The following is a 24,974-nucleotide window of genomic DNA, read 5'->3' as shown; positions in this document are numbered from 1 at the left end:
ATAGAAAGCTAGCAAGTTGGCGCTAACAAAAGATTGTCCAAAGAAGCGAAGTTAGCAGTCCACAATGGAGTGCTGGTACCTACCCTGATGTATGGAAGTGAGGCATGGAACTGGCAAAGAAAGGATGAAAGTAGATTGAATGCTGTTGAAATGAGATCCCTCAGGCGTATGTGTGGTAAAACCATGTATGATCGTGTGAGGAATGTGGAGATCCGCAAAGAGTGCAAGGCTGATGTAAGCGTAATGAGTAAGATCAAGAAAGGGACGCTTAGATGGTTTGGACATGTAGAGCGAATGAGCAAAGAAAGGAGTGTAAGGAGAATACACAATGCAAATGTGAATGGTAGCAGAAGTTGGGGACGCCCGAGGAAGACATGGCACGACCAAGTGAATCAGATACTTGAGTCGGACCATGTCAAGAGTCAGAACAATGGAAGAGTATGTATGAGACGATGTATTAATGTGAATGAGGCAAGGAGTGTGTGCCAAGACTGAGTTGTTTGGCGGTCCGTCCTCTCTGCCTACCCCTGCGGCGAAACGGCGTGATGGTTAGTTAGTAGAAAGCTAGAAGCTTTGAATTCGCAGAATGGTCATATTTTTAAGTAATGATGGTCGGAAAGAGAGAGTAATAAGGAATTAAACAGTTAAGAGATCTCTGTTTAATATTTCGAAAAATCAAACATCGTCTCATCAAAATTTTTCATTCCGGAGCCCATTTTATAAATAAAACTATGTAATGTCGGAAGAGTACAAAGGCTATCTTTAAAAGTGAGATAGAAAAGGAAAAGAGAAATGTTGTTTTTTTAACATGTAATGTCAAATTAATCAAAAACGTTATTATTAAGTTCTGCTAGTTTTTAGTTTATTTTTTTAATGAGCTGTTTCAGCGTTCAAAGCCATTATAAAACTGTCGATAACAAACGAAGATCCAACGAAAATGTATTTGTCTCTTTGAAACAGAAAATTTGTTTCAATGATTTTTAGTATTCGCTGGAAGATTGATTTTATTGTAAATTAAAACTTATTTAATTTTAGCGTCCAATGCCAGTAGTATGTAGTTGGACGGATGACTTATTTAACATTCCACGTGCTTTCGACAATTTAATTGCGACAGCCCATAGAGTATTTTGGAATAGTAGTACGTTTACAGTCATGTCAACATGCAGTTGATAATTGTCGAGTGTGGTTTACAATACAGAGCTCAGGCGATAAATAAAAGACAACACAATCTAAATACATAAATATTATGTCAGTGTAAAGCATTCCACGCTGCTCTGTTAAAAGAGAAACAAAATTTGGTAAGCTGCTTTTCAAATAAATGTGATACTTTTAGGGAAATAGTGTGTCAAAGGAATTGGCTATTGTGAGATATTTACATAAATTAAGTGTCACAGATTAATATTACAATACATAATACAATATCATGTTAGGAAGTTGGTAAATATATTTTATAAACGAGTTTTAAAAATATTGTAATCGCATTCTTATACATCATTGTGCTCCTTCACTTTAAAACATTTACTATATGCATATTATTTGGTTAAAAAAATCATATGATAAAGATAAAAAGCTTTCATACAAGATATATCAGTCATTTTTAAAACTTTTATTAATAAAACTGCTTTCGACATTTATTACCAAAACTTACAATCATATTCTTAACATTACTAATTTATTAAACTTTTATTAATAATATGTAACCGTTTTCGACATTGCAATAATATTCTTAACATTGTTAAATTGTTTCTGCACAAAAATTATACATATCGCATTCACAAGCATGTAAATGTTTTGACGTTATGATTTGTTTTTTTGGCCATTTGTTCAACAATACAATACAATATTTAGCACAAAAAACATACATACTTAAAATCTATAAAATAATATTTTTTTACAAAGGTACCGTTTCAATATTAATTATTTATTAAGCAGGCAGTAAATACAATAATTATTCTCTTAAAAGTATTTAAAACATTCACATTGTTTTTGCTTTCCACTAAACAAAATAATATTGTACTTAATATTTGCAACCTTAAACGTAGAGTAAATAAATTAAAGTAAAGGTTATAGCAAATGCATACTAGAATATTATGTAAATAAATCAGACTTATTTAAAACACAGATTGGAGAGCGCCATAACACCAGCATAGTTTTCCAAACATAAAATACCTTCTCTGGTTAATTAATACTAAAACATACACGCAATTATAAAATCTCTTCCAATAATAAGAAGATTGTATCAAGAGGTAAATTTAACAGTTACACCGACTACGAATGGCATATTTTAAAGAGATAAGCATTCCGATGTTGAACCAATCTCTTCTCTAGATTATAATGATGACATTCGCAGATTTCCACCAAAAGCCTTCCTTATAAATGTCTAGACAATGTGACCTTGTGGCATCTTGTTCAAAAACATACATTTGAATTTTAATTTTACTTAAAATTTTTCACCCTTTTATGAGTTAACACACTTCAAGCGGGCAAAAATAGGGTCCCGTTCGAGAAAATGGATTTTGTTTCAAACCACTACATCTTTGAAAATAGTACATATATTTGAATGATTTTTTTTTTTTATATAGCACCCCAACTATAAAAGAACTGTCTGAAATTAACGCCTGATTTGTAACACTCCATAAACCGATTTAGTGATATTTTCTTATTGACAATTCACGCTTCTCCAGTGCCAAAAGTGCAAGGATTTATTACCCATTCTACAGGTTTAGTATAGATTCCTTTTGATTAAATATTCTTCCACACAAGAGACAACAAGAATATGAGAAAATGGGAGACTTGTATCACACCGTTTATACATACACATATTTATAGTTGGGACCCTTATAAAAAGATTGATATACAATATTCATGTAGAATTATCGGACAGCAATGCCTTCACGGCCATTCAAGTAGGACAGGCGTAAAATTTAAATCTATCTTACCCGCCGTAAGTGTGTTAACAGAAATAAAAACTCAAAATAAAAATCAAATTGTAACAATAAAAGTGGTCATTTTGGCTATCAGTGTTTAGGCATTAAAATAGGGAAGTTTTGGTTCTACCGTGTACTGTAATAATTTTCACCGGCAAGAAAAGAATGAATTCAAATGGGGGCGAAATCAGTCAGATTCTTGACTGGTTGCACCATGTGCTGGGGAAAGTATTCAGAGAGCTCCTGGAACAGCTGGCAGCGGCGGTAGTGCTTTTCATAGTTATCACACTTGTCTTGGAGAATCTCATCCTGAATGGAGGCAATCATTTTGGCGGTGGATGTCGGTTCCACGTCTTCTCTGGGCAGCGGGACTACCGAGGTGGAAGACTCGTCGAGCGAGTCCATCCCCAGCATGGTGGCGAAGAGGGCCTGCTGCTCCGCATCGGGGTACCTGTCGGTACACTCCATGGAGTAGTCTCCGTTCTTGGGCTGCGACTCCTCGGGTATCTCCGGGTCCCGGCGGACCTGGGCTGTCTCCTTGCCCTCCAGGGGCTCCAGGGGCGGGTGGAAGAAGAGTGTTTGCTCCTTCTCGGTGAATAGCAGTGTCGCCAACAACTGAAACTGTTTTTAATACTATTTATTACCTATTGATAATTATTGATGTAACTAAACATTTGCAGTTTTTTCATGTGCATAAATATCATTTGAACTGGAAATCAACCAAGTTTTGTGCTGTTATTGCTACTATTAAACATACTAATGTGTGCTGTTATTTCTACTATTAAACATACTAATTTCGGTCATTGGTGCTTGGGTGCATGATTTAAAATTGTTTTCCCGAATAGTGCATAAAATTATTCAAGTTCAATGAACTTTACATTTTCGTTTTCAAAATTGGAACTGATAGATACAAATCATATTAGATAAGAAAATTAAAAGTAATTTATTAACTAATAATTCTAATTTTTAAATGTATATTTCTTTTGTTTAAATGTTTGATAGATGCTTAGATGAATTAATAGAAAGCGATGCAATGTAGACGGTAAATATTTTGTCATTTAATTAGTGTGAACAAAACGTGTCTTTTCATCGGACAGATGCGGAACAAAAGGTAAATATCTTCTTTTGAAAGGAAATGAATGACTCTGAGAAAAATATTTGAATAAGAGTATTGCGTGATTTTTAGAAATAATAATAGGCAAAGATTTTAATCTCATTATCAGAAATTTCACTATTTGTACCGCATTGCAGAAACCTAACCCCAGTCAACAATGGAGGGTTACATTATTCTATACATTATACAAGATCAGTCGAGGATTCCAAATTTGTCAAAAATGCTAATTTTCCAGGATTCTTATAAAGGACTTTTTCTAACAATTATCCTTGAATTTTTAGATGTCATTCTTAAAGATATTTGTCAGACGCATGACGCAAGAAATTAATTTGAATTCAGTTAGGATGGATTATAAGGAGTAGTTACCTGCTTGGCCTCCTCGCTGCTGTTATGGTTGGTGGCCTGGTGCAGGCGCGTCTGCAGGAAGGTGAGCGCATCGCGGGAACGGCCGGCGCGCACCAACTCCTCGAACTGCAGCCTGCGCAGGCTCAGGCGCACCTTTCTCCAGGCCGACTCGCTGCTCAGCCTGGAAGGACATTTCATTTAGTTTTATAGGAGTCATCTTGTCATCTTTGGGGATGCTGTGTGAAGGGAAATTCTGGGAAGGAAAAAGGTAGAAGGGGTGGATGGAAATATATAGGGATCAGGGTATCCAGGAGCGACAGACGAATGATCTATCACTCCCACTGCAGTGCAAGGTGATGGGTCAGGAGAGACCAGTGGGAGAGGTGAAAGGGTCTCCCCAAACCAGCCTCTCCCGATCTGGCACCCTACGCAATTGGTGGGCGGGCGCGTCCTGAACACACCTCACCCGTTGAACCTGGGCACCCCTTCTAAATCACCATACATAGCGAACCACTTGGGGGTGACCTATGGTAGAGGTGTTGATTATCCAATAAATGGTTGATAAAAAAGCATAATTCTGTTTACTGAAGTAAAAAACAACAATTTTTAACATCCAAATTTGTTTCTGTTATAACCTAGCTTAAAGAAGAACACAAGAAATGCGATTTGGGCGTGTTTCGTGTTTCCAATTGAAAAAAAATGTTACCGGACAGCAAAGTGCCCATTACATTTTTTACTCCAAATGTGCTAAGGAATAGCTGGTTAAAGTTTTTCGGGTACGTGCTGATACACCCTGTATAAAAATAACCAGTCCCAGGTAAAGTTGAAAGAAGCAACTACAGGAGACTGCGATGAGAGGCTGGGCCTACTGTGGGTGGAGGCTGCTAAGAAGTACAGAACAAGAGACGCTTGAAGGCACATTGACAAGGCGATGTCTCTGACCCCAATAGAATGATAACTACATAGTTCAGTGTAGATAGTTAGGTTAGGTTAGGTTACCTGGAGAGTCGCAGCTGCCAGAAGTCATCCAGCCTCAGACTGGGCTGCGAGGACTGGCCCGGGTTGCCTCCAAACAGGTAGTGCACCTTGCCCACCTGGTCGTATACCAGCTGGTGGGCAAACCTGGAAATAACCGCACCAATCGTTATTGTCACAACGGCAATACATCAACCAACAACACACTGCATGATCACATTGACCACTTTAATAATAATCATAGACATATGAATATTAGTAGACCTGCCCTAAGTGATTAAAAGCGTATTATCCCCACTCCCCATACCGGTTCCATTGGAGCCGGCTGTGCTCGCGTATGGCCTCAAGTGAAATTTGAAAACGTGACGTCATCATTCTTGTGCGAACTATGGTCGAGGCATCATCGGTTCATTTTACGAAATAACACGGCAAAATGTTGACTTGTACTATGAAAACTTGTAAAAAATAGATGTGAAAAAGAGAATAAACCCAATTGTCGTATTACATTCCATATATAAGCATTATTTTACTTTATTTTAAGCATATTCACATCGTATAATATGAATCAGTTGTTACTATCACATCGAGAAACGTCTGGACGCGAAACACAAAGCTGGTTGGTTGCTGGGAAGTAAATTATGAACATTTATAAAAGTGTCTTAACTAAATACTTAAACGAAATATTCGACTCTAAAAATAGAACCAAATTTTTTGCCGAATTTGGACTTCGCAAATTTGTTCATAACGTGGCGAGTAATTTGCGCTCCCATGTAAAAATGTCTATTCATTCAAAAGCAGATTTTACTTTTAAGAAGTAAATGGTGATATTATAATGCGAGATGCCTATTTACTGTCAGATTGATTTATTGACGAATCACAGTCAGCTTCACTCCCTTCGTTCTTCAACAGTTGATTTTACCCCTCGCCATTATCTTCTCGTCTATTAATTCCTATGTCTGTGATAATAATAATAAAAATGAGATAAAAAGAATTTGGCATTCTCAGACTATAAAAATATTACCATTCGTTAATTCGGCTACTGGCATTATACCTAGCTCTCTCATTCAAAATTTAGGCGTATTAGATCTATCAAAAAATTTATATATAAAGATGCAAAAGGCGGTCATTTTGAATACTTGTAGGATAACGAAAGATTTTTTTTAATATTTATGTTGAGGGATCAGTAGGATTTATAGGCCCAGTTAGGAGTTCTACCGAGCCGAACCCTCTGATATGAAAATATCTGGAGTTGGTGAATTATTTTCCCATTTGATCTCTGGTGAGTTGATGTGTTGTTCTTGTATTGTTTTGTATTTATTTTGCTTATATAATCCACTTGCATAATGTTGATTGACTAGATGATCATTTGTGGAAGAGTGTGTGGAAGGGTTTAGTTTTTCCTGTGGGGAAGATTTAACCCGGACATAAAATCGGAAAAAAAAAAAAAAAATTATTCCAGAATGTATGCAGGGGTAGTGCAATGCAATACATTCCATATTTGAAATAATTTGTTGGTACCATTCTCGACGTAAAGTAAATGAGAATATTTTTCGACGTCAACTATTTGTTAGTTGGCGATATCTGCTCGTACTCGGGAAAGATGAAAGTTGCTGAAATTATCAGTTAAACCTTAGACTGTTAAAACAGTTTAATGTTAACGACACTAATTTTGTTTAACGAACAACATTATTCAAAAAGTTGTGTATATTGACAGTTGACGGAAACTAAACCAAATTGAAAAACGTTGACATTGTAGATGTCAACGTTTGCCTGTCAATTATTTCAAATATAATTTTCAATATTATATTTGGTTTTGAGACATTTACAAAATACAGTAGAACCTCGTTAATTCGAAATCCACGGGACATTAAAAATCAAATTTCGAATTAACAAATTCCCACGTAATTCGAAATTTTATGAAAAAAAAAAATTTAAAAAATACGCCGAAAATCGATTTTCTCGGCCGCCTCTTCAAATCCGGGTGGTATTTTAGGAGTAAATTCGTATTAATACCAATTATTTCTTAATTTTTGCGGCCGATTACCATAGCGGCCGGCCCATTAAATTCAGATATTTGCAATAAATTCGTAAAAATGCTATATATTTATGCGTAAATCGAGATAACGGGGCCGATTTCGTCGCGACCGGCCCTTTTTTCGAATATCTGAATTTAAATTCGTAAAAATACGATATATTTCCGCATAAATCGAGATTTCGCGGCCGATTTCGCAGCGGCCGGCCCTTTATTTCGAATATCTGAATTTAAATTCGTATAAATACGATATATTTCCACGTAAATCGAGAATTCGCGGCCGTATTCCGTCGCGGCCGGCTCTTTAAATTCAGATATTCGAAATAAATTCGCAAAAAATACGATATATTTCCGTGTAAATCGAGAATGCACAGCCGATTTCCGTCGCGGCCGACCCTTTAAATTCAGATATTTGGTGTAAACTAGTAAAACTACGACATATATCCGCGTAAAACGTATTTTCTCGGCCTTTCTTGGATATTCCAAATAAATTTGAAAAAATTCGACATTCCAGTGTAAATAGATTCAGATTTACAAAATAATAATACTAATTAGGACGATGTATAACCACGTAAAAATACATTTTTCGGCGTTTTACCGCCACGGCTGACTTTTAGATTCAGATTTACGAAATATTATGATTTATTTTCGCAAAAATCAAATTTTTTCGAATTACACAAACAAATTTTCGTGCGCGGACAAAAATAAATTTCGAATTACGAATTAACGAATTTCGAATTAGAAAACCATTTTGTATGAAAAAAATTTTCTGTGTAAATTTTTTTGGCGAAAATATCGAATTATGCGTTTTTTCGAATTATCGGGGTTCGAATTAACGGGGTTCTACTGTATTACCTGTCTTCTAAGGGTTAATTGGGCGGATTTGTCTACCGGCTGTTGGAATATTTTATTTCAATTATTGACCCTACTCGCACATACGGCCTACCGCCGTCTAATAACCATAGATGGCGGATTTAGTCAAAATCTTATTGATATAATGTTTTATCGATCGACCGTGCAAGGGCCGCAGATCTGGTCCTCACAATATTCCTTTTGCTCAACTTCCTTCACTCATACAGCATTATGGGTGTGGAGGGCATTTGGGACTCTTTAAGATGATAATGGTGAGAATAGGATGCGTTATGTGTTACCTGGGACACGGCTCCACCAGCTGCATCTTGGCCCAGTAGTTCTGTCCCTGGTTGTCATTCTTGTAGACACATTTCCACTGCAGGCGGGACAGGGAGAACACCCACAGCGAGTTGGACACCCTCTTGTCTTCTTTACTGATTCCCTAAGACATACACATACACACATCATCAAATTTGAAAGCTTCAAATACGAATTTATGATTAACCTTTGGAATGCCAAACTTGCTTGACCTGTAGCGGTAGCTACTAGAAAGTTTGAGAATGTGTATAATAATAATATAATAAACTATTGGATGATTTGTATAGCGACGTTTTTGTACAAAATCACCTCAAGGGCGCTGAAAATTAGAGGAAAAGATAAGGAGGTGAAAACTTTGAAGAAAAACATAATTTTAACCAGGTTTATAATTGAACTTAAAGGACTCACAGCCAGAACGTATATCTCGTTGAGACTGGTATCGATGGTGGCGCGGTGGTTGAAGCCGGGCGGGGGAGCCCTGCGAGGGGGTGCCTGGCACAGCGGGCGCACCTTCGGGGGCTCCTCGCCAACCGACACCGCCAGCAGGTCGGCCAGGTGCTCCTTGTGGCGTTGGCCCCCAAACACGTACAGGATGCGGGTCACCTGTAAAAACCAAATTTAAATTAGCCATATTTACAGTAAGAAATGTATCAATCATATAAAGTTTATGAAGGGCTAAAAAAACAAAACTTCTAAAGTATGAAAACATTTTATGATCATAAGGAGATTTTACTGTGAATGCAAAATAAATGAATTGGCGATGGACCACAATCAGTGGAGAACATTTGTGGAGGAGGCAATTGGTGAATCAATCTGAATGATGAAAGAGTTGAGACTCACCGGGTGGAAGAGCATAGAGTGGCTGGCGCGGGAGAGGATGGAGTGGTGGTGCGAGAGTGTGGCGGCCGTGTCGGGCAGCAGCAGGCTCCAGCGGTCCTCGGCTATGTGGTACGAGAACAGCCCCGAGTACTGCTGGTTCTCATCTGTCTCGCTGTAAGGACGGAAACAATGCCTATAATATTAAAGATTTAACCAAAATTCAAACTCTGGAACAAAATACTGTTTAAAAAAATCATCTCGCAAAACAAAGAAATCTTAAATTCAATTCAATTTATATTGGATCAACACGATGTATTAAAAAAGCGCATATTCAAGATGGAAACATCACAGAAACGAGTCAGTACTAATATAATGGAAGTAAATAGGTATAATTCTGTCCTACAAAACACTATTTCGAAACAACACGAGAAAATTGATCAACTAGAATACTATAGTCAAATATGCAACATAGATATAAGAGGTGTTCCTGAATCAAGCGTTGAAAATAATATGGAAGTACTGAAAAAAATATCCAAAATTATCAACTACGAAGGTGCCGCCACACCATTACAATCTGAAATAACAAAAATCTACAGATTGGAACCAAAACTTTCAGAAAAAAATCCCAGCTCCATTACAGCGACGTTCAACAGCATTCAAGCTCGCGATGAACTCCTAAACAAAATAAAGAATTACAAGAAATCTACTACGATCAACACTAATAAACTAAACATAGTTGACCTTAGGCTATCACAAGAAAACAGACGCATTTATGTATCTGAACATTTAAGACCAAAAGGAAAATTTCTATTATCTCAAACAAAAAAATTTGCAAGAGATAACTTTAAACATTCTTGGTCGAATTCAGGACGTATTTTACTGAGAGAAACTGATACCTCCAAAATTATTACAATTACCAAAGTCCTGGATCTCGATCGAGAAAAATGTCAGTTAATATGACTAATGATACAAGTGATTTCATCGCGTGCTTCATCACTAGATTCAACACAACATCGCCAGTTTCAACAGTGATTTCATCGCGTGCTTCATCACTAGATTCAACACAACATCGCCAGTTTCAACAGTGATTTCATCGCATGCTTCATCACTAGATTCAACACAACATAGCCAGTTTCATCAGTGATTATTACATCGCATCATAAGTTTCATTGCATGTTTCATCACTGATTTCATTACAGGTTTCATCGCTGAATTCATCACTTTAATTTATTGTTTTGTAATATATATATCCGTGTATTTAAAGGCACTTGTACCGTAAAAATAAATAGATAATATTTTGGTAGAAAGCAGTCACTGTGGTTTGACATATTAATGAAATAAAACAATAATAACTTTGCATAAATTTATGTAACCATGATTTATTTAAATTCATCACCAGACTGATGAAGCTTGTGTTAAGCGAAACCGGTAGGGCATTATAAATTAAATAAATTTGTGGTTATATTCAAAGTTATTAAATAATTAATATTCCACAATATAAAATTTGTACAGGAAAGAGAAGAGATCTAATGAAAATCCTGTTCATAAGCTTTGTAAAGGGAATGATTTTTTTTCTGTGGGAATCTCGTATGAGGGATTCAGTGCCTCCTGTTTGTCTCACCCACTTGGTACAATGAAAAACTAGACACAATATGGTGAACCTACTTGTACATGGACAGTATCTTGCCGCCAAAGACGTAGAGGATGTGGCGCTGCGAGTCCACACACATCTGGTGGTCGAAGATCAGCCGGGGGCCCCCGCGTCCCCCTGTGTCCTCGCACAGCTTGCACCACACGCCCTCCCCAATGTCAAACACGTACAGGTCGCTCTGGAAGTGAAGCAATCGGGTTCATTCACAGTTTGCATAGGCCCAATCACCAAAACATAAAACTCCACACTTGAGTTGCATTGCTATTCTTGTAAAATTAACATTTCTAATTCAGTCGAAGACATTCACAATAATACAAGGGGATTGGCATACACGTGGTGTCCGGAAACTAGTGGTACAAGCGGGAAACTGAAAAATCTACATCATTTGGAATCGATTTGGTGGTATAGCGTCCTTGAGGTGATTTTTCACGAAAACGGCGCTATATATATCAGCCAAATATTATTATTATATAATAACTTTTTTGATTTGAGCATTAGTTTTCAAGTAAATCAATAAATTCACTTTCCCTCTCTCTCCATAATTTGAAATGATGGCCTAGAAAACCCTTGCAAAAGTGAAAGCCAGAAACATTTGGAAAAAAAAAGATGGAATTTTAAGGTCAAATTTGAAAAAAAATCGGTCACCGTAGTTAACATTAGCCTTTTAAGGGGTTGACAGATTACGTCATAAGTTCAAATCGTTTTATATAACTCCATTTTACTCGCCATACAAACCCATACAGACCTGTCACACCTAAAAAGATGATGTGTTATAAGTATGGGCGTGGCGACGATATGCACTGTGATCTGTTAACCAGGCTATAATTGAAATTTATTCAGCTCCCTCTTCTACCTAAAGCATGAGAAAGGGTCAGAACATTTTACGGTGCGCCGTAATTACGCGGCTGTCGTCCGTCAAAGTGAAAGATCCCATACAGAGAAATGATATTCCGCGGCAGTCCCCCAATCGAACCGACCCCCTCTCCTGAGTAAGATTATAGTGCAGTGTGTCACCCCAACATATAATACGTACATGCCACGCCCAAATTATGCCGCATAATATAGCAAAATGTGTCTCGTCTAAGGCTTTATCTTTTAAAATGTGTCGAAACGTAGTAAGGACTACAAAAGTTTTTCAACCCTTTATATGCCCAAAAGATGAAGAAAACAAATTGTTTAAAAAATATTTAGATACCATTTAGTAGGAACCAGGAGTAAGTAAATGTGCATGCAAACAGTGGAGTTTGCTACCAGCACTGTCAGTAGCATCCAACTGACGTCAAACCCATTCACTAGCAAAATAATATGGCAGATAACAAGCGACGCGTATCAACACTCGAGTCGCTTTTAAGTATTATTCCAGTTTATAGTGTTAATAACTTCATAATTAGTGCACAACATACCCATAATGTTCTGACTCAGTCTAGTGCAGTTGAAAAATTAAACAAAAAAAAATTGTATGAAATTTTTACAATTCTTTACCTTCATGTTTTGTGCGGTGCGATGTTTCACGTCCAGATACCTCCCGAGCAAGAAGATCTGTCTCCGGCCGGAGTCCAGCACCATCTTGTGGCAGGAACGCGGGTAGGGGCCACTGAAATGTTCACTATGCCTGGGGAAACAAAAATTATTTTATTATTATACAAGACTTCTGTCTTATTAAAAGAAATATTTTTTAAAAAACCATGTTCTTCACAGCATCAAGAAATCTCTTTATTTCTGTATGGTGTAAAGGCATTTTTTATTATTTTATTTGATACCCACAAGAGTCCCAACTGCCCGAAGATAGTTGGATCATGGCATCTCCTTTGCAGGGAGCAACGTTATGATAGACTCTCAAGATGAGATTAGTTTCCATAAAGGTGAGAATAGCCTATAAGAAACCTTACCTAAAGATAAGTGTCCACCTGTCGTCTTGAACGCAATAAGACCACAGATCACTCAGATCACTCTCTCCATCCCAGCCGCCAAACAGGTACAACATCCCGCCGTCGGGGTCCATGCAGAGCTGGTGGCCGCCGCGCTGGCCGGGACGAGAGGGGGGCGGTGGAGGCGGTGCGGGGCACGGACAGCCCTCGCCCCCCGAACCCAGGCGCTCTGCCAGCGAGGGGCTGCACGGGGTGATGTTGCCCCACGCCGCGGTGTATGGTTGGCGAGAGGCGTACCACTCAAATAGGCCTTCTGGAAAAATAGCAATCAAACATTGCTCAAACACCCTCATCAACAGTTCAAACACCAAAAGGACCAAGTAATTGCTCAATATGGATGATGGACTCCCTCCCTGCCACCTCAGGAGACACATCCAGCTTGTTGGGAGTGGTAAACACCAAAAGTTGTAGGAAATATGAAGAGGGATCAGATCAGAGATGTTGCAGAATCAGAAGAATTCCCTAAAGAACTTTTTAAATAATCTAAAGGGATGGAGCTGAAACAAGGAATAAGGTAAAACATGGGAGATGGCACCACTGAGTGCTTAGAGGAGTTTTGCAGACCATCTCTTAATAATGATACAGTGAAATCTCGCTACGTCAGTCGACGCGTGTAGAATGCGGATAATTTTGTGGTTAGTTGCGCCGCGTAGACTCGCACATGGGTCACCACTGTAGTGTACAAATTATTTCAAAAGAATTTATATTTTTTGCAAATCTCGCTAAATATTAAAATTGAGATTTGTCAATTTCATACTTTCCCGAGTAAAATGGACTTTACTATTAACAGACAAAACTGGGGTACCCCGTCAGAATTCATTATTAAAGTTTCCATCTTACTGTCGGTACTAGCTTCAACCATATCATATCATGTGAGGGTACCTTTCCCCGCCTCCTGCAGTAGATCCTCAGCTCCGACGAAGTCCCCCTGCTCCACCAGCAGGGAGTACAGGTGCTCCAGCGGGGGCGCCTCCAGCCGCACGCCCGTCTCGCGCTGCAGGGCTGCAAAGGCCGCCGTGTAGCGCTGCTGACGGAGGTGCTTCAGGCAAATGCGGATGGTGTCCTGCTCGGCTTGCTAACATGACACAAATAAAGTTATTTATCCATTCTATCAACTTTTAATTCTACTATATATTTCTGCTTTTCTCCATATACCTAGGTACTTCGCACTAATGAGTTTAGTATTCCATCTTAATTTTTTTCTGTTCCTAGGCTACAGCTTTTTTAATACACATATCTTGTTTAACCTTTTGAACGCGTTAATTTGCTCCGTTTTATCTATACCCGTATGCGGTACATATTTTCAAATACCTATGCATGCAATTAAATGTCAAATTATAGCATTCTGGCATGATTTATTGGACTATATAGACAGAACAGATTATTCTCCACAATATGAAAACAAATCCTCGTGTGTCAACACTCTTAGATGTTTATAAAAACAAAAACATAAAATTTCATACAAAGACGTACCATATCTTTTGAATGTGGTCCCGCCATTCACTCGGCGTCATAAATAAACCACTCTCGGTGTGTGTGTACTTAGGCCACTGTGTTTATAGATACAAGTGGGACACCATGATCACTTATCATTCTTAGTTATGAAAAGTTGTGAATGACAAACTAGTACTAACGCCATCCGTTGACAAAAATGTAAACTAAAGGACTAAAAGGCGCGAAGAGGTGCACTTGGTTATCGATCTTTTTTTATGAAATACAATTTTATTTATTGTTATTAAGTTTAATTTGTAGAACTCCATTTTATTTTTTTATTTTTTATATATACAATAATATTATTATTGGGTTTATAAAAACAGTTTATTTTTAAACAAGTTCTGCTGTGTAATTATTATTACGCGTGACAGCTGTTTCGCCTTCTGAAGGCATTATCAAACTGTGGGTAGCCCACTTACAGACGATAAATTTATATTATTTCTAGGTAGGTATTTTAATTTCATTTACTGATTTCTTAATTGATTTCTAAGTAAAATATCAAAAATTATTAATGGTTATTACCCCAGCAAAGTTTCCCCAATTAGTGTAATGTTTAAATTTGACTGAATGTCTTTATGTTAGTTATTCCCAAACGATGACTCATAGGGTTATTTTAATAGCATAATTAAGTACTTCATAGTGCACTCATATTTGCATTAGGTTTGAAGATATCTAGTAATATATAAGATATCTAATCCAAAAGCTATTCTAATTAATGAACAAACAAATATAATTCGTTCACCCCTACTAGATATCTTCAAACCTAATGCAAATATGAGTGCACTATGAAGTACTTAATTATGCTATTAAAATAACCCTATGAGTCATCGTTTGGGAATAACTAACATAAAGACATTCAGTCAAATTTAAACATTACACTAATTGGGGAAACTTTGCTGGGGTAATAACCATTAATAATTTTTGATATTTTACTTAGAAATCAATTAAGAAATCAGTAAATGAAATTAAAATACCTACCTAGAAATAATATAAATTTATCGTCTGTAAGTGGGCTACCCACAGTTTGATAATGCCTTCAGAAGGCGAAACAGCTATCACGCGTAATAATAATTACACAGCAGAACTTGTTTAAAAATAAACTGTTTTTATAAACCCAATAATAATATTATTGTATATATAAAAAATAAAACAATTTTATTTTTGAGAAATTCTTGTAGATGTCAGCATCGTGATAGTTCTACAAATGTCCAAGTGAGCAAGAAATACATTTATGACGAAAGAGAGCGGGAATATCGGCCGTCAAAGTTTCCGTATCAACAGTTGATACAGCCGCGTGTGAGTATAGACTTTTTGCCGTTACAACAGTTGATACGGCCGCGTGCAAAGAGTTAAAAAAACTTTATGTAATTTTTTTTTATTAAGTTATAGTGTAATGGGATTATTAACAATTTTAACAGTGAATACAAGTAAGTTTTAGGTATGCAGTGAAACTCACTTAAGAAGTTTACACGCTTAAGATGTTTTGTTTTTCAGTAATTTAATTCCATACAAGAACAAATTTTTTTCCTGCATAAGAAGTTGTAGCTAAAATTGCTTCACAAATAATTTTTTTTTAAAGTTTGTTGATGAATTCATCACAAATGAAAACTAATGGCGAAATATACCTGAAAATGTCTCTTTTTTCCAAAAGTCACAAAAATTATCATTATTGTCTGCATACAATTGAAGAGATTTAAAAGTTCGGTTGTAAAACCATTATAAACTGAACTAGTGTCAAAACATATGTACCTGAAATGAACCTTTTTTCAACAGTAATAAAACGTACAAACTGTTTAAACAGTGGCAGCTCAAGATTTTTGTGTTTGCTATGATTGAAAAAATACGAAAGTATCGATAATGTTGTAGCCAGAAACAATAAAATATTTTTAGTTCATTTTACCCATTTTAAAAATTTCAATATTCATTTAAAAAATTGTCAAATTTGAATCACACCTAAGAAGTTTTTTTGTCCGGTCCTTTGGAAAACTTCTTCAGAGAGCTAAAAGCAAAGATATTAGAAGAACGAGATATGCTATGTTGTCCGCCGGACCGTAGGCGGAGTACTACCTAATTAGGGTACTTTGAATACTATCGGGACGTGTACGCACAGAAATCTGTTCTCTGTATTAGTGCGGATACCTTAGCGTAAGCGAAGGTGTGCAGTAGTATTGGTGAACAAAACCGGCGACACTGGGCAAAACAATTCACGCAGTATAAACTGCTCATAGCACATCTCGTTCTTCTAATATCTTTGGCTACAAGCCAAAAATTTGTATATTCTTTGTATACCGTATCGGTATTACAATGGAAGATGCTCTGAGGAACTAGCGTCATTGATCCCTTCGGCACCGGTGCGTAGTCGGGATACACGCCAAACGCGCGCCCAACATTTGTACACAGTTGACATTTGTCACATGAGAACGGGTCGCATCTACGATTCGTTCTCAAGTTCAACAGCTCGGCTGTGGAACGAACTGCCGGCCTCTGTGTTTCCTCCCTCGTCCTTTCCTTTTATTTGTATTCTACTCAAGCGAAACGATAGGAAAACCTTCAATTTATCTAAAGCTTATTTTTTGGTATTGGTATGTACACCAATTCGTTGTAAAGAATAATCAAAATAGTGATTTAGCATTAAGCTTCGCCTTAAAGAAAGTTTTACTGTAATCAATTTGCAAGTATTTATAGCTGTTCAACAATAGTGTGCAATAAACTTTTACAACAACTTTATGGGTCCTCCCAAAGGAAACAATATGTTACCTGGACCATTTGTTTTACCAAAAGGGTTTCAACGAGTATATTCTCCCTCTGGGTTAGCTAAACTCCTGAGCAGACGCTTTATGAAACATCTCTTGAATCAAACCTGCCAGAAATGGCTAAAGTTAGGAAGCAACTATGGCTGAAACATGTGCATAATAGGTCATGACCTATTATAGATCATCAGGATCACATCTGTGAGCTTGAGCGGCAGGGTGAAAAACTAAACTAAAGCATCCCTTTGCACTAACCAGTAAGAGATGAAGTGATGAAGGAACGAGAAAGTATTTCAGATCCAAGAACTTATAAATATACGCTCGAAAATCTGCATAGTACTAAGATGGTTTGTACGGTTAATAGCAGTATACAATGTACAAGAGAGTGACAGGGTATGTCATCAAAATGACAATTCAACGCACCTCCAAAAAGTGATGTAAAATCATGAAAAGTGATGAAACAAAAACTAGGTTAAATAGGTTACATAGGTAACTATTAAATCTAGTTTTTGTTTCATCACTTGTAATGACTCTGTCACTTTTTAAAGGTGTGTTGAATTTTCATTTTGATGAAATATCATGGAACCGTACAAGAGAAGAGAACACATATTGATACCTCTCATCAGTATACAATATGTACAAGAGAACACATTTTGATACCTCTCATCAGTATACAATATATACAAGACGACACATTTTAATACCTCTCATCAGTATTCTGTGTTCCAAAGGGTTAAAATAATATATTTAAATATGTTTATTAATCACATTTATTTTAAAAAATGTTATCTCTAATATAATCTTGTCATTACAAACACCAGGTGGAGAGATAAGAGAATTCAGCAGTTGACCGTTGATAAAAACCATATCACAGTTAAATAAATTTTAGATAAATTAACTGAAAATTGCAGGTTTTTTAGAGCAGTTAACATGTTGCCAAATATAAAAAAAAATATAAAAATAATAATAATACATGGAGACAGACCTAACAAGATTGATTAGCCACTCGGGCTCTCCGCATCTATGACCAAATTCACTTAAGGCGATGCCATACGTAGTAATGCAAAATCATGTATTTTTGGTTTGAAAATTTGGTCGCCTAGAAATGTTTCAGATGCTTTAATTAAATACTGCGAGTAGAATACATCTTGGCCTTTGAAATAATCGAGTATTTTTTAGTTAAGTCTTTTTATAAGCCCAGAAAAAAATAATGTATAAGGCCTATGAAAACTGCTTTAAAGTTCAAAATCTCCTACTTACGAACCCATTTTCGGTTATGATTTTATTGTATAATGTGGTAAATTAAGTTATTTATAAAATGATTGAAAAAAAATTAAATATTTACGCCTGAACATCCACAAAATAAAATAAAAGGCACTTTTTGGCCATGTTTTTTTCTTGCATAAATCAAAACAGGCGGATGGTGTTAAGCGGGAATTTAAACCTTATCGCCATCTATGTAAGGGTTGTTATTGATAGCGGCTCAATTTAAAATATTACATGACGTAGTGCATCGCCTTAACATGAAATATCAGTAATTTTAGTTCAGTGTTCAGATGAAAAAACTCAACGCTAGCCGATAAAAAAAAAAACAGTAGAACTTGACCAATAGCGAATTTACGGCTATAATGAGCAACTACTAAATGATATTTTAGTTGATGCTTATCTTCATTTAATTATTGGCTGTTATAATGAGGACAATTCAGTGATACAGCGTGCAAATAATTTTGTCAACACAATTTCCAAACACATAAATAGAAAAGGCTAGCGGGAATTCCCTTAAACCCAGTTAGGGATGGATTAATATTTTTATGGCACTACCTGTGTAAGTTCCTATCATCCATCGGGCACTACGTAAAATTGTCATATAAAATCTGAATAAGTCAGGTGAAATTTGGGCTTTGCAAATTTGTTCCCTTTTCATACCTTCTTTTGTGTTGCAACTCATTGTCAATTTTGATTTAAAATTGTAAACAATAAAAATGTTTATGGAGGTAGGCGCCAGGTATTCATATTTAAATAAGTTTATGACAGTTATGCATAACCTTTTTAGCAGAGGGTTCACTTTACCTATTTATTAAAAGTGGTACGCGACTTACCAGTGGCTTTTTGGTTTTTTTTTTAAGGGTGAAAGGGATTGACAGCGAAATTCTAGAATTAACATTTTTGGGGCTATTTTGATTGTCATGTACTGCTAACCGGTTCTTCAAATTTAATTCCATTTAGAACATGCACTATGAATTAACTAAAACTCTACAAAAACAAAAATGTTCTCAGCCAGGGGGGTAGTGTTGCTGCAAGGATTGGGGCTGTGGGTTGTTCACTACTGATTTATGACAACCAATCTTTTACAATGGAAACCATTAACAATCCGGCATGCTAGTGATTTATGACAAAGTGAGATTTTACAACCAAAGCAGTATGCACAATAATATTGAAAGCCTCGAACCATGTGATGATAGTTATAATGCGTTGAGTGTTTTGAGGAGGGAATTGTAAAGCATGAAAGCGAAATCTTTAACGATTATAAATTTTTTCAATAAATGTATTTTAAATTTAAAATTAAACAATAACTTTGTAAACATCACTTATAGGTAAATACTTAATGCCGACCGGGTTTCGCTACAACCGTAGCTTCATCAGGGCAGTATTACTGCTTCGCTACAACCGTAGCTTCATCAGGGCAGTATTACTGCTAATTTTAAATTATAATGTCACATCACAAAGTAACCGCTTCATATGAAGAAATAAATGTATTTTTCAACTTTTTTTAATATTTTTTTATTAATTGCCGGAAACCCGGGCGTTTATTGCAATAACATGATCAATATTACAAATATGAAAGTAACCCGCCTCACTAGAAGATTTCTGTTGTGAGGCGGGTACATATATTTGCTAACACATACATTTATACACATATATATATCAATATATACATGGAGCATTCATTAGATACCTCCTTGTGTTTTGAAAACATAGAAATAAAAAATATGGCAGAATGCAATGAACAGAAACACATGCGACTGTTGCTAGAATACACAGATGACTGAACCCTAGTGACTGGTTAAATGGTCAGCGAGAGCACGCTAGAAGGCAATATAGTAACTAACTGTGTAAGATAACCCAACCCATAGGTGTATGTATAAAGTTTAGCGCTTGAGTCTAGGCAAGCGGCGGACTAATAAATTTGTGATACAAATACCGGTGAATTATAGAGCTTAATTTTGTGCTTTGTCAAAATAACGGGAGCTTATAGAAGTTGTCGGAAAATCAACTGGCAGATTAATGTATCTTATAATGAACACTTGACAGAGTCACACAAAAAAAACTCATGCCTAAGGTTCAGCAGAACAAGACTCCTTCTCAATCGGCCTTGCGGGAACATTGTGTACGGGTTCACAACAATAATTTGTTACCATTGTAAAACTGTATTGTAATTGTGATGTGTTATTATAAAATAAATAAAAAATCCGAGTGGGGCTATAAGAAAGCAAGCAGACAGAGAGGTTGTCAAAAACAAGGCATCGTAGTATTCCTAGCCTGAACACGATGACGGTGTCAGGCCCGGGATGAATTCACCAATGAACCACTTCCACGAACCACTTGTATAAGAAACAGAAAGAAGGCAGATCACCAGTAATCATAGCTAAGTCTAAACTTATTTTTCTCCGATTTCTGCTTCTTCTCGTCTTCTTTCTCTTCTGATCCCTCCCATCCCTCAACCTGGACCGTGGATTATTCTAAATCACTCTGGACCAGACCCGGCTACGTCAAACTGAAGGAGCCTCTCGAAAATATCGGACCAGCTCAACAGCGGCACCAGATCCTCTACATAGCGTACAAAGTTACTTCTATACGGATGATCTCCCTGAGCGACATCTTGCACCTCCGTGGATGGGGACCTCCAGCCTACATTCACAGTAGTGTGACTCACCCTTTCTGGCACAGCTGCATATTCGATTTTATGGTGATTTATAGCTTAAAACTTCCATTTTGTCATATATATCTTTGCAGATAAGGGTAGTGTAGACACTGTGGATATGTTAGCCTACTGCCCAGGGCCCCAACTGGCCGGAGTCAAGGATATTGCTGAAGGAAGTAGGGAGGGAAAGGAGATGGAAAATAGGAAGGTTGAAGAGTACACATCATAATAGATTTGGTAAGCGGAGAAAACAGAACATGATAAAAGAGTAGGTTAGGTGTGTTTTTCATTCCTTCACTTATATTCAATGTCTAGTTTTTGTAATAGATTAATACTAACCAGGTTAAATTTGTAGAGCACACTCCGGACAGTGGGTATGTGGTCCACCCCCTTGAGCTCCAGGTACCAGAGGCAGTAGTTAAAGGAGGGCCCCCAGGCCTGCTGCGGCAGGATGCTGATGTACTGCACGGGGAACTGCAAGCCCGCCTTGGACTTGAAGCGAATGGGGAAAACCTCCTGGACATTGTTGTTCTCCAGACCACTGTACAAAACAGATTCCACATATACATCATTTTAATACTATCTGGAGCCAGATGATTCATACAAACTTCCTACTTCCATTAAAATGTTAATTAGTAAAGTATTCTCGCACTAAACCGCCAAGTGTCCAATTAGTGAAAGTGGAGGATTATAGTGCATACATACTAAATATGCTCAAAATGGAGAATAGTACATACATACTAAATATGCTCAAAATGAAGAATAGTACATACAAACTAAATATGCTGAGAATTAAAAATAGTGCATATGAGTACATACTAAATATGCTCAAAATCTTTAGTAATTTTTTAAAACTTAAAAATAAGGTTTCAAGATTACGCTTGTGAAAAGACTCTATTTTGTAAACTTATTCAAACAAAATAAGTGGCGGAAGAAAAGGAACGGAAACACATGCAACATTTATAGAATACACAGAAGACAAACAGAAATATCCAATAAGTAAAAATGACAACAGATTACTGAAAGAGTACTATAGATTTATTTCTTTTGAATATGTAATATAGAGAGTTGTTGGTTGCAGGTTGCAGCCTGATGATTGGCCTGCTGATAGCTAACCTCCTATAGATAGGCATCAGCTAATCCAACAAACAAATTACTTGTGTAGCGCCCGGTATTTTCCACAGATTCGAATACTTTCTCCCTCGCACACATAGCGCCGCTTCGCTCGGCAACTATCGCCTCGCTGCCCGGCCAAAAGGACACCCCATTGGCCCAAGCTATCCCCACCCTCCGTCGCCAGCCGGCCGCTGCAGACCCCACCCAGGCTAAGGGGTATATAAAGGCGTGCTGACCTATATCAAATCAGTGTAACCGGACTCCCGGTAGAGCTAAGCAACAGCATCCTAGTGGTCAGTGCTAAGTTAACAAACCAGTACCAAGTGGAGAGAACCCTCTGGGTCCTCCTTGAATTAAAGTAACCGTGCCTTGTGGACATTACTTGCCGTGCATCTTTTGCCCAACTAAGAGACCGCGGATTATGTTGAAGTGTTTACCTAAATACGCTAAGTGTTTAGTGAGGACGGTCGTGAACTTTCTTTTAAACTCTCAGTGATTCTATTTTGTTCTAAACTATTCTGTACTCTTTACTAAAATTATAAGTTGTGAACCCTATATATTATTTTGTTAACTCTGATATTTTTTTATGTACCTAACCTGTATTTTGTTAACAGTAATTTTTTTAAATGTAATCTGTGTAACTTAAAAAATAAAGATGTACATTATTATAGGTAAAAGCCCTATGGGCGTTTAAATAAAATAAAAATAAATAAGTTAAATAAAATTCACATTGTGAAAATCGACTATTTACTTATATAAATACCCACCACACTTAGTTAAATCAGGTTTTAAAAGCAAAATTATCAGTGTAGCGTAATATAATATCCATGATGCCTGCAATATTCAAATATCAAAATTCACCATTAAAAAAAGAATGAAAATACAAGGAATGGATTATAAAAATTACAATTTTTTTCAACAATTACTACTACATACAACGATTTACATGTACAAAATAGATTATCAAGGTGTTAGTTTGGGTTTTAAATTCTTTATTTTGACTTTCACCCATTAGGGGTGATCTTGGCCATTTACAAGTTAGTTTAGGTTATTAAGTAATTTATGCGTATTTATATTGAAACAAAACTTTCACAAATGTTCAATCCATATTTAAAAAATCCAAAATGGCAGAAAAGGAAAGTTTTATAAGAGATATTTTCAAGTTGATTAAATAAAAATGGAATTTTAATACATCTTTTACCATCTCTCCCGATGTAAATAGTTGTTTCTTGTGGTAATTAAGTTGAAACAGAGAGTAACTTCTGTAATCTGTTCCTAAAAGTGCAGGGTTAGGTAAATATTTACCCCATGTAAAAAGAAAGGATTGTAGGACGAAGTACCTACATATTAACATAAACATGACCTAAAAATTGGTAAACTAATGTGGTTTCATTAGATTTAGTTAAACTTTAAATTTTTTTATTATTTACATGCTGCCATTGAAAGACAAGTTAGAATATTAATGTTATTAGGTCAGTCTCTGACCCCAATATTTTTAACATAGGCTTTTAAAGAAATTAATTTGATAATAATAAATAATACTTGGCTAATTTATATAGCGCCGTTTTCGTGAAAAATCACCTCAAGGGCGCTGAGTTATTTAAAAAAAAATCTTCATATTGAGAGTGGCCAGTAATCCTAAAGGATTACCATCTTATTATTGTGACAATTTTAGCAAGCTTGCATGAATGTCGCATTCATTTACCTACACGGATACAAAATCATGCATATCTTCTGAATTTGGCTAATTTTGGGAGGAAATGGCGGTCTTTCGGTAAAGGTGGCTAAAATAATTCAATGATAATTACCCAGCCAAAAGTTCCGTGAAATTACTATCCTGCATCCCGCCCACGACAGTGAACTTCTTCAGATTGCATACATGCGACTTGTTATATTTGCCAAACGAAATTGTTTTCACGATGGCGGGTCTGTCTAACTTTATTGTTAAAAACTGTGGAGGAGTATTTGTGTTTGTTGACCATCTTGACGACTGGTCGGTCGGGTCATCAATCATAATATTCCTGAAAGAGATAATGAAAAACATATTATGAACATAATCTAAATATTATTCAACATATTCCAAATTATGATAATTTGTTATTGACAACATTCTTCGGTGAAAACTGGTAGGTTATCAAATTGAAAATGGAGTTCGTGGGTAGGTTTAACATGACAGCACATATAACTTCGATAAAAAATAAGATGATTATTCAATAAACAAATGTTAACTTACTCCGGCACATAATTGGAGAGATGTCCGGAACAATTGTGTATTTTGTAGGTCAATTTCTTCAGTTCCATCGTATCGTCCATATTTTCTGCTTCCTTCAGTGAGGATGCATAGACAAAAGAATTAAAAGAATGGAAAAAAAATCAAAGATAAATTTGTTTTCTTTTCAAATCTCGTGGTTCTAGGGATGGAGGCACATTTCTTTCATAATTTTGCTAATCAAAAAATTTCGAATCAAGAAAAATCAAAAAGATATTATTAGCCACATGAATGCCAGGGAAAAGACATCAAATATTTTAGATTGCCGTTGGAGTCAACAGAACAATAATTTTGTGTTTATCGATTTTATTAACCTTAATACATGCGTTTATAAGTAATAAAAATATTACTTTTAATCCGGAATAAAAAGATGATGAATACAAATAGACTGAGGCCGTTATATTATTATTTATGGATGTCCGAGAAACATCGGACTTTTTAATTTTGTAAATTCTAAATAAA

General features: G+C 36.4%; 1 protein-coding gene across 1 annotated transcript; it reads right to left on the bottom strand.

Annotated features, from left to right (window-relative positions):
• Nucleotides 1-1,627: 1,627 nt before the first annotated feature.
• On the bottom strand, nt 1,628-24,580 carry muskelin (muskelin 1). The gene is made up of 13 exons (XM_089638996.1): nt 24,477-24,580; nt 24,052-24,264; nt 21,467-21,668; nt 13,844-14,036; nt 12,923-13,214; nt 12,516-12,645; nt 11,048-11,211; nt 9,404-9,554; nt 8,972-9,166; nt 8,545-8,687; nt 5,386-5,508; nt 4,408-4,567; nt 1,628-3,548 (listed from the first exon to the last, which is right to left on the bottom strand). Exons 1-13 carry the CDS (start codon nt 24,554-24,556, stop codon nt 3,099-3,101), a joined length of 2,496 nt encoding a protein of 831 aa, XP_089495122.1. The 5' UTR covers nt 24,557-24,580; the 3' UTR covers nt 1,628-3,098.
• Between the last annotated feature and the right edge of the window lie 394 nt (nt 24,581-24,974).

The sequence above is a fragment of the Hesperophylax consimilis genome, chromosome 13, assembly GCF_061612785.1.
Source record: "Hesperophylax consimilis isolate HC1 chromosome 13, BYU_Hcon_1.0, whole genome shotgun sequence".
NCBI classification, from domain to species: domain Eukaryota; kingdom Metazoa; phylum Arthropoda; class Insecta; order Trichoptera; family Limnephilidae; genus Hesperophylax; species Hesperophylax consimilis.
Note: the sequence above shows the minus strand (reverse complement) of the source record. Positions and strands in the feature narration are given on the sequence as shown.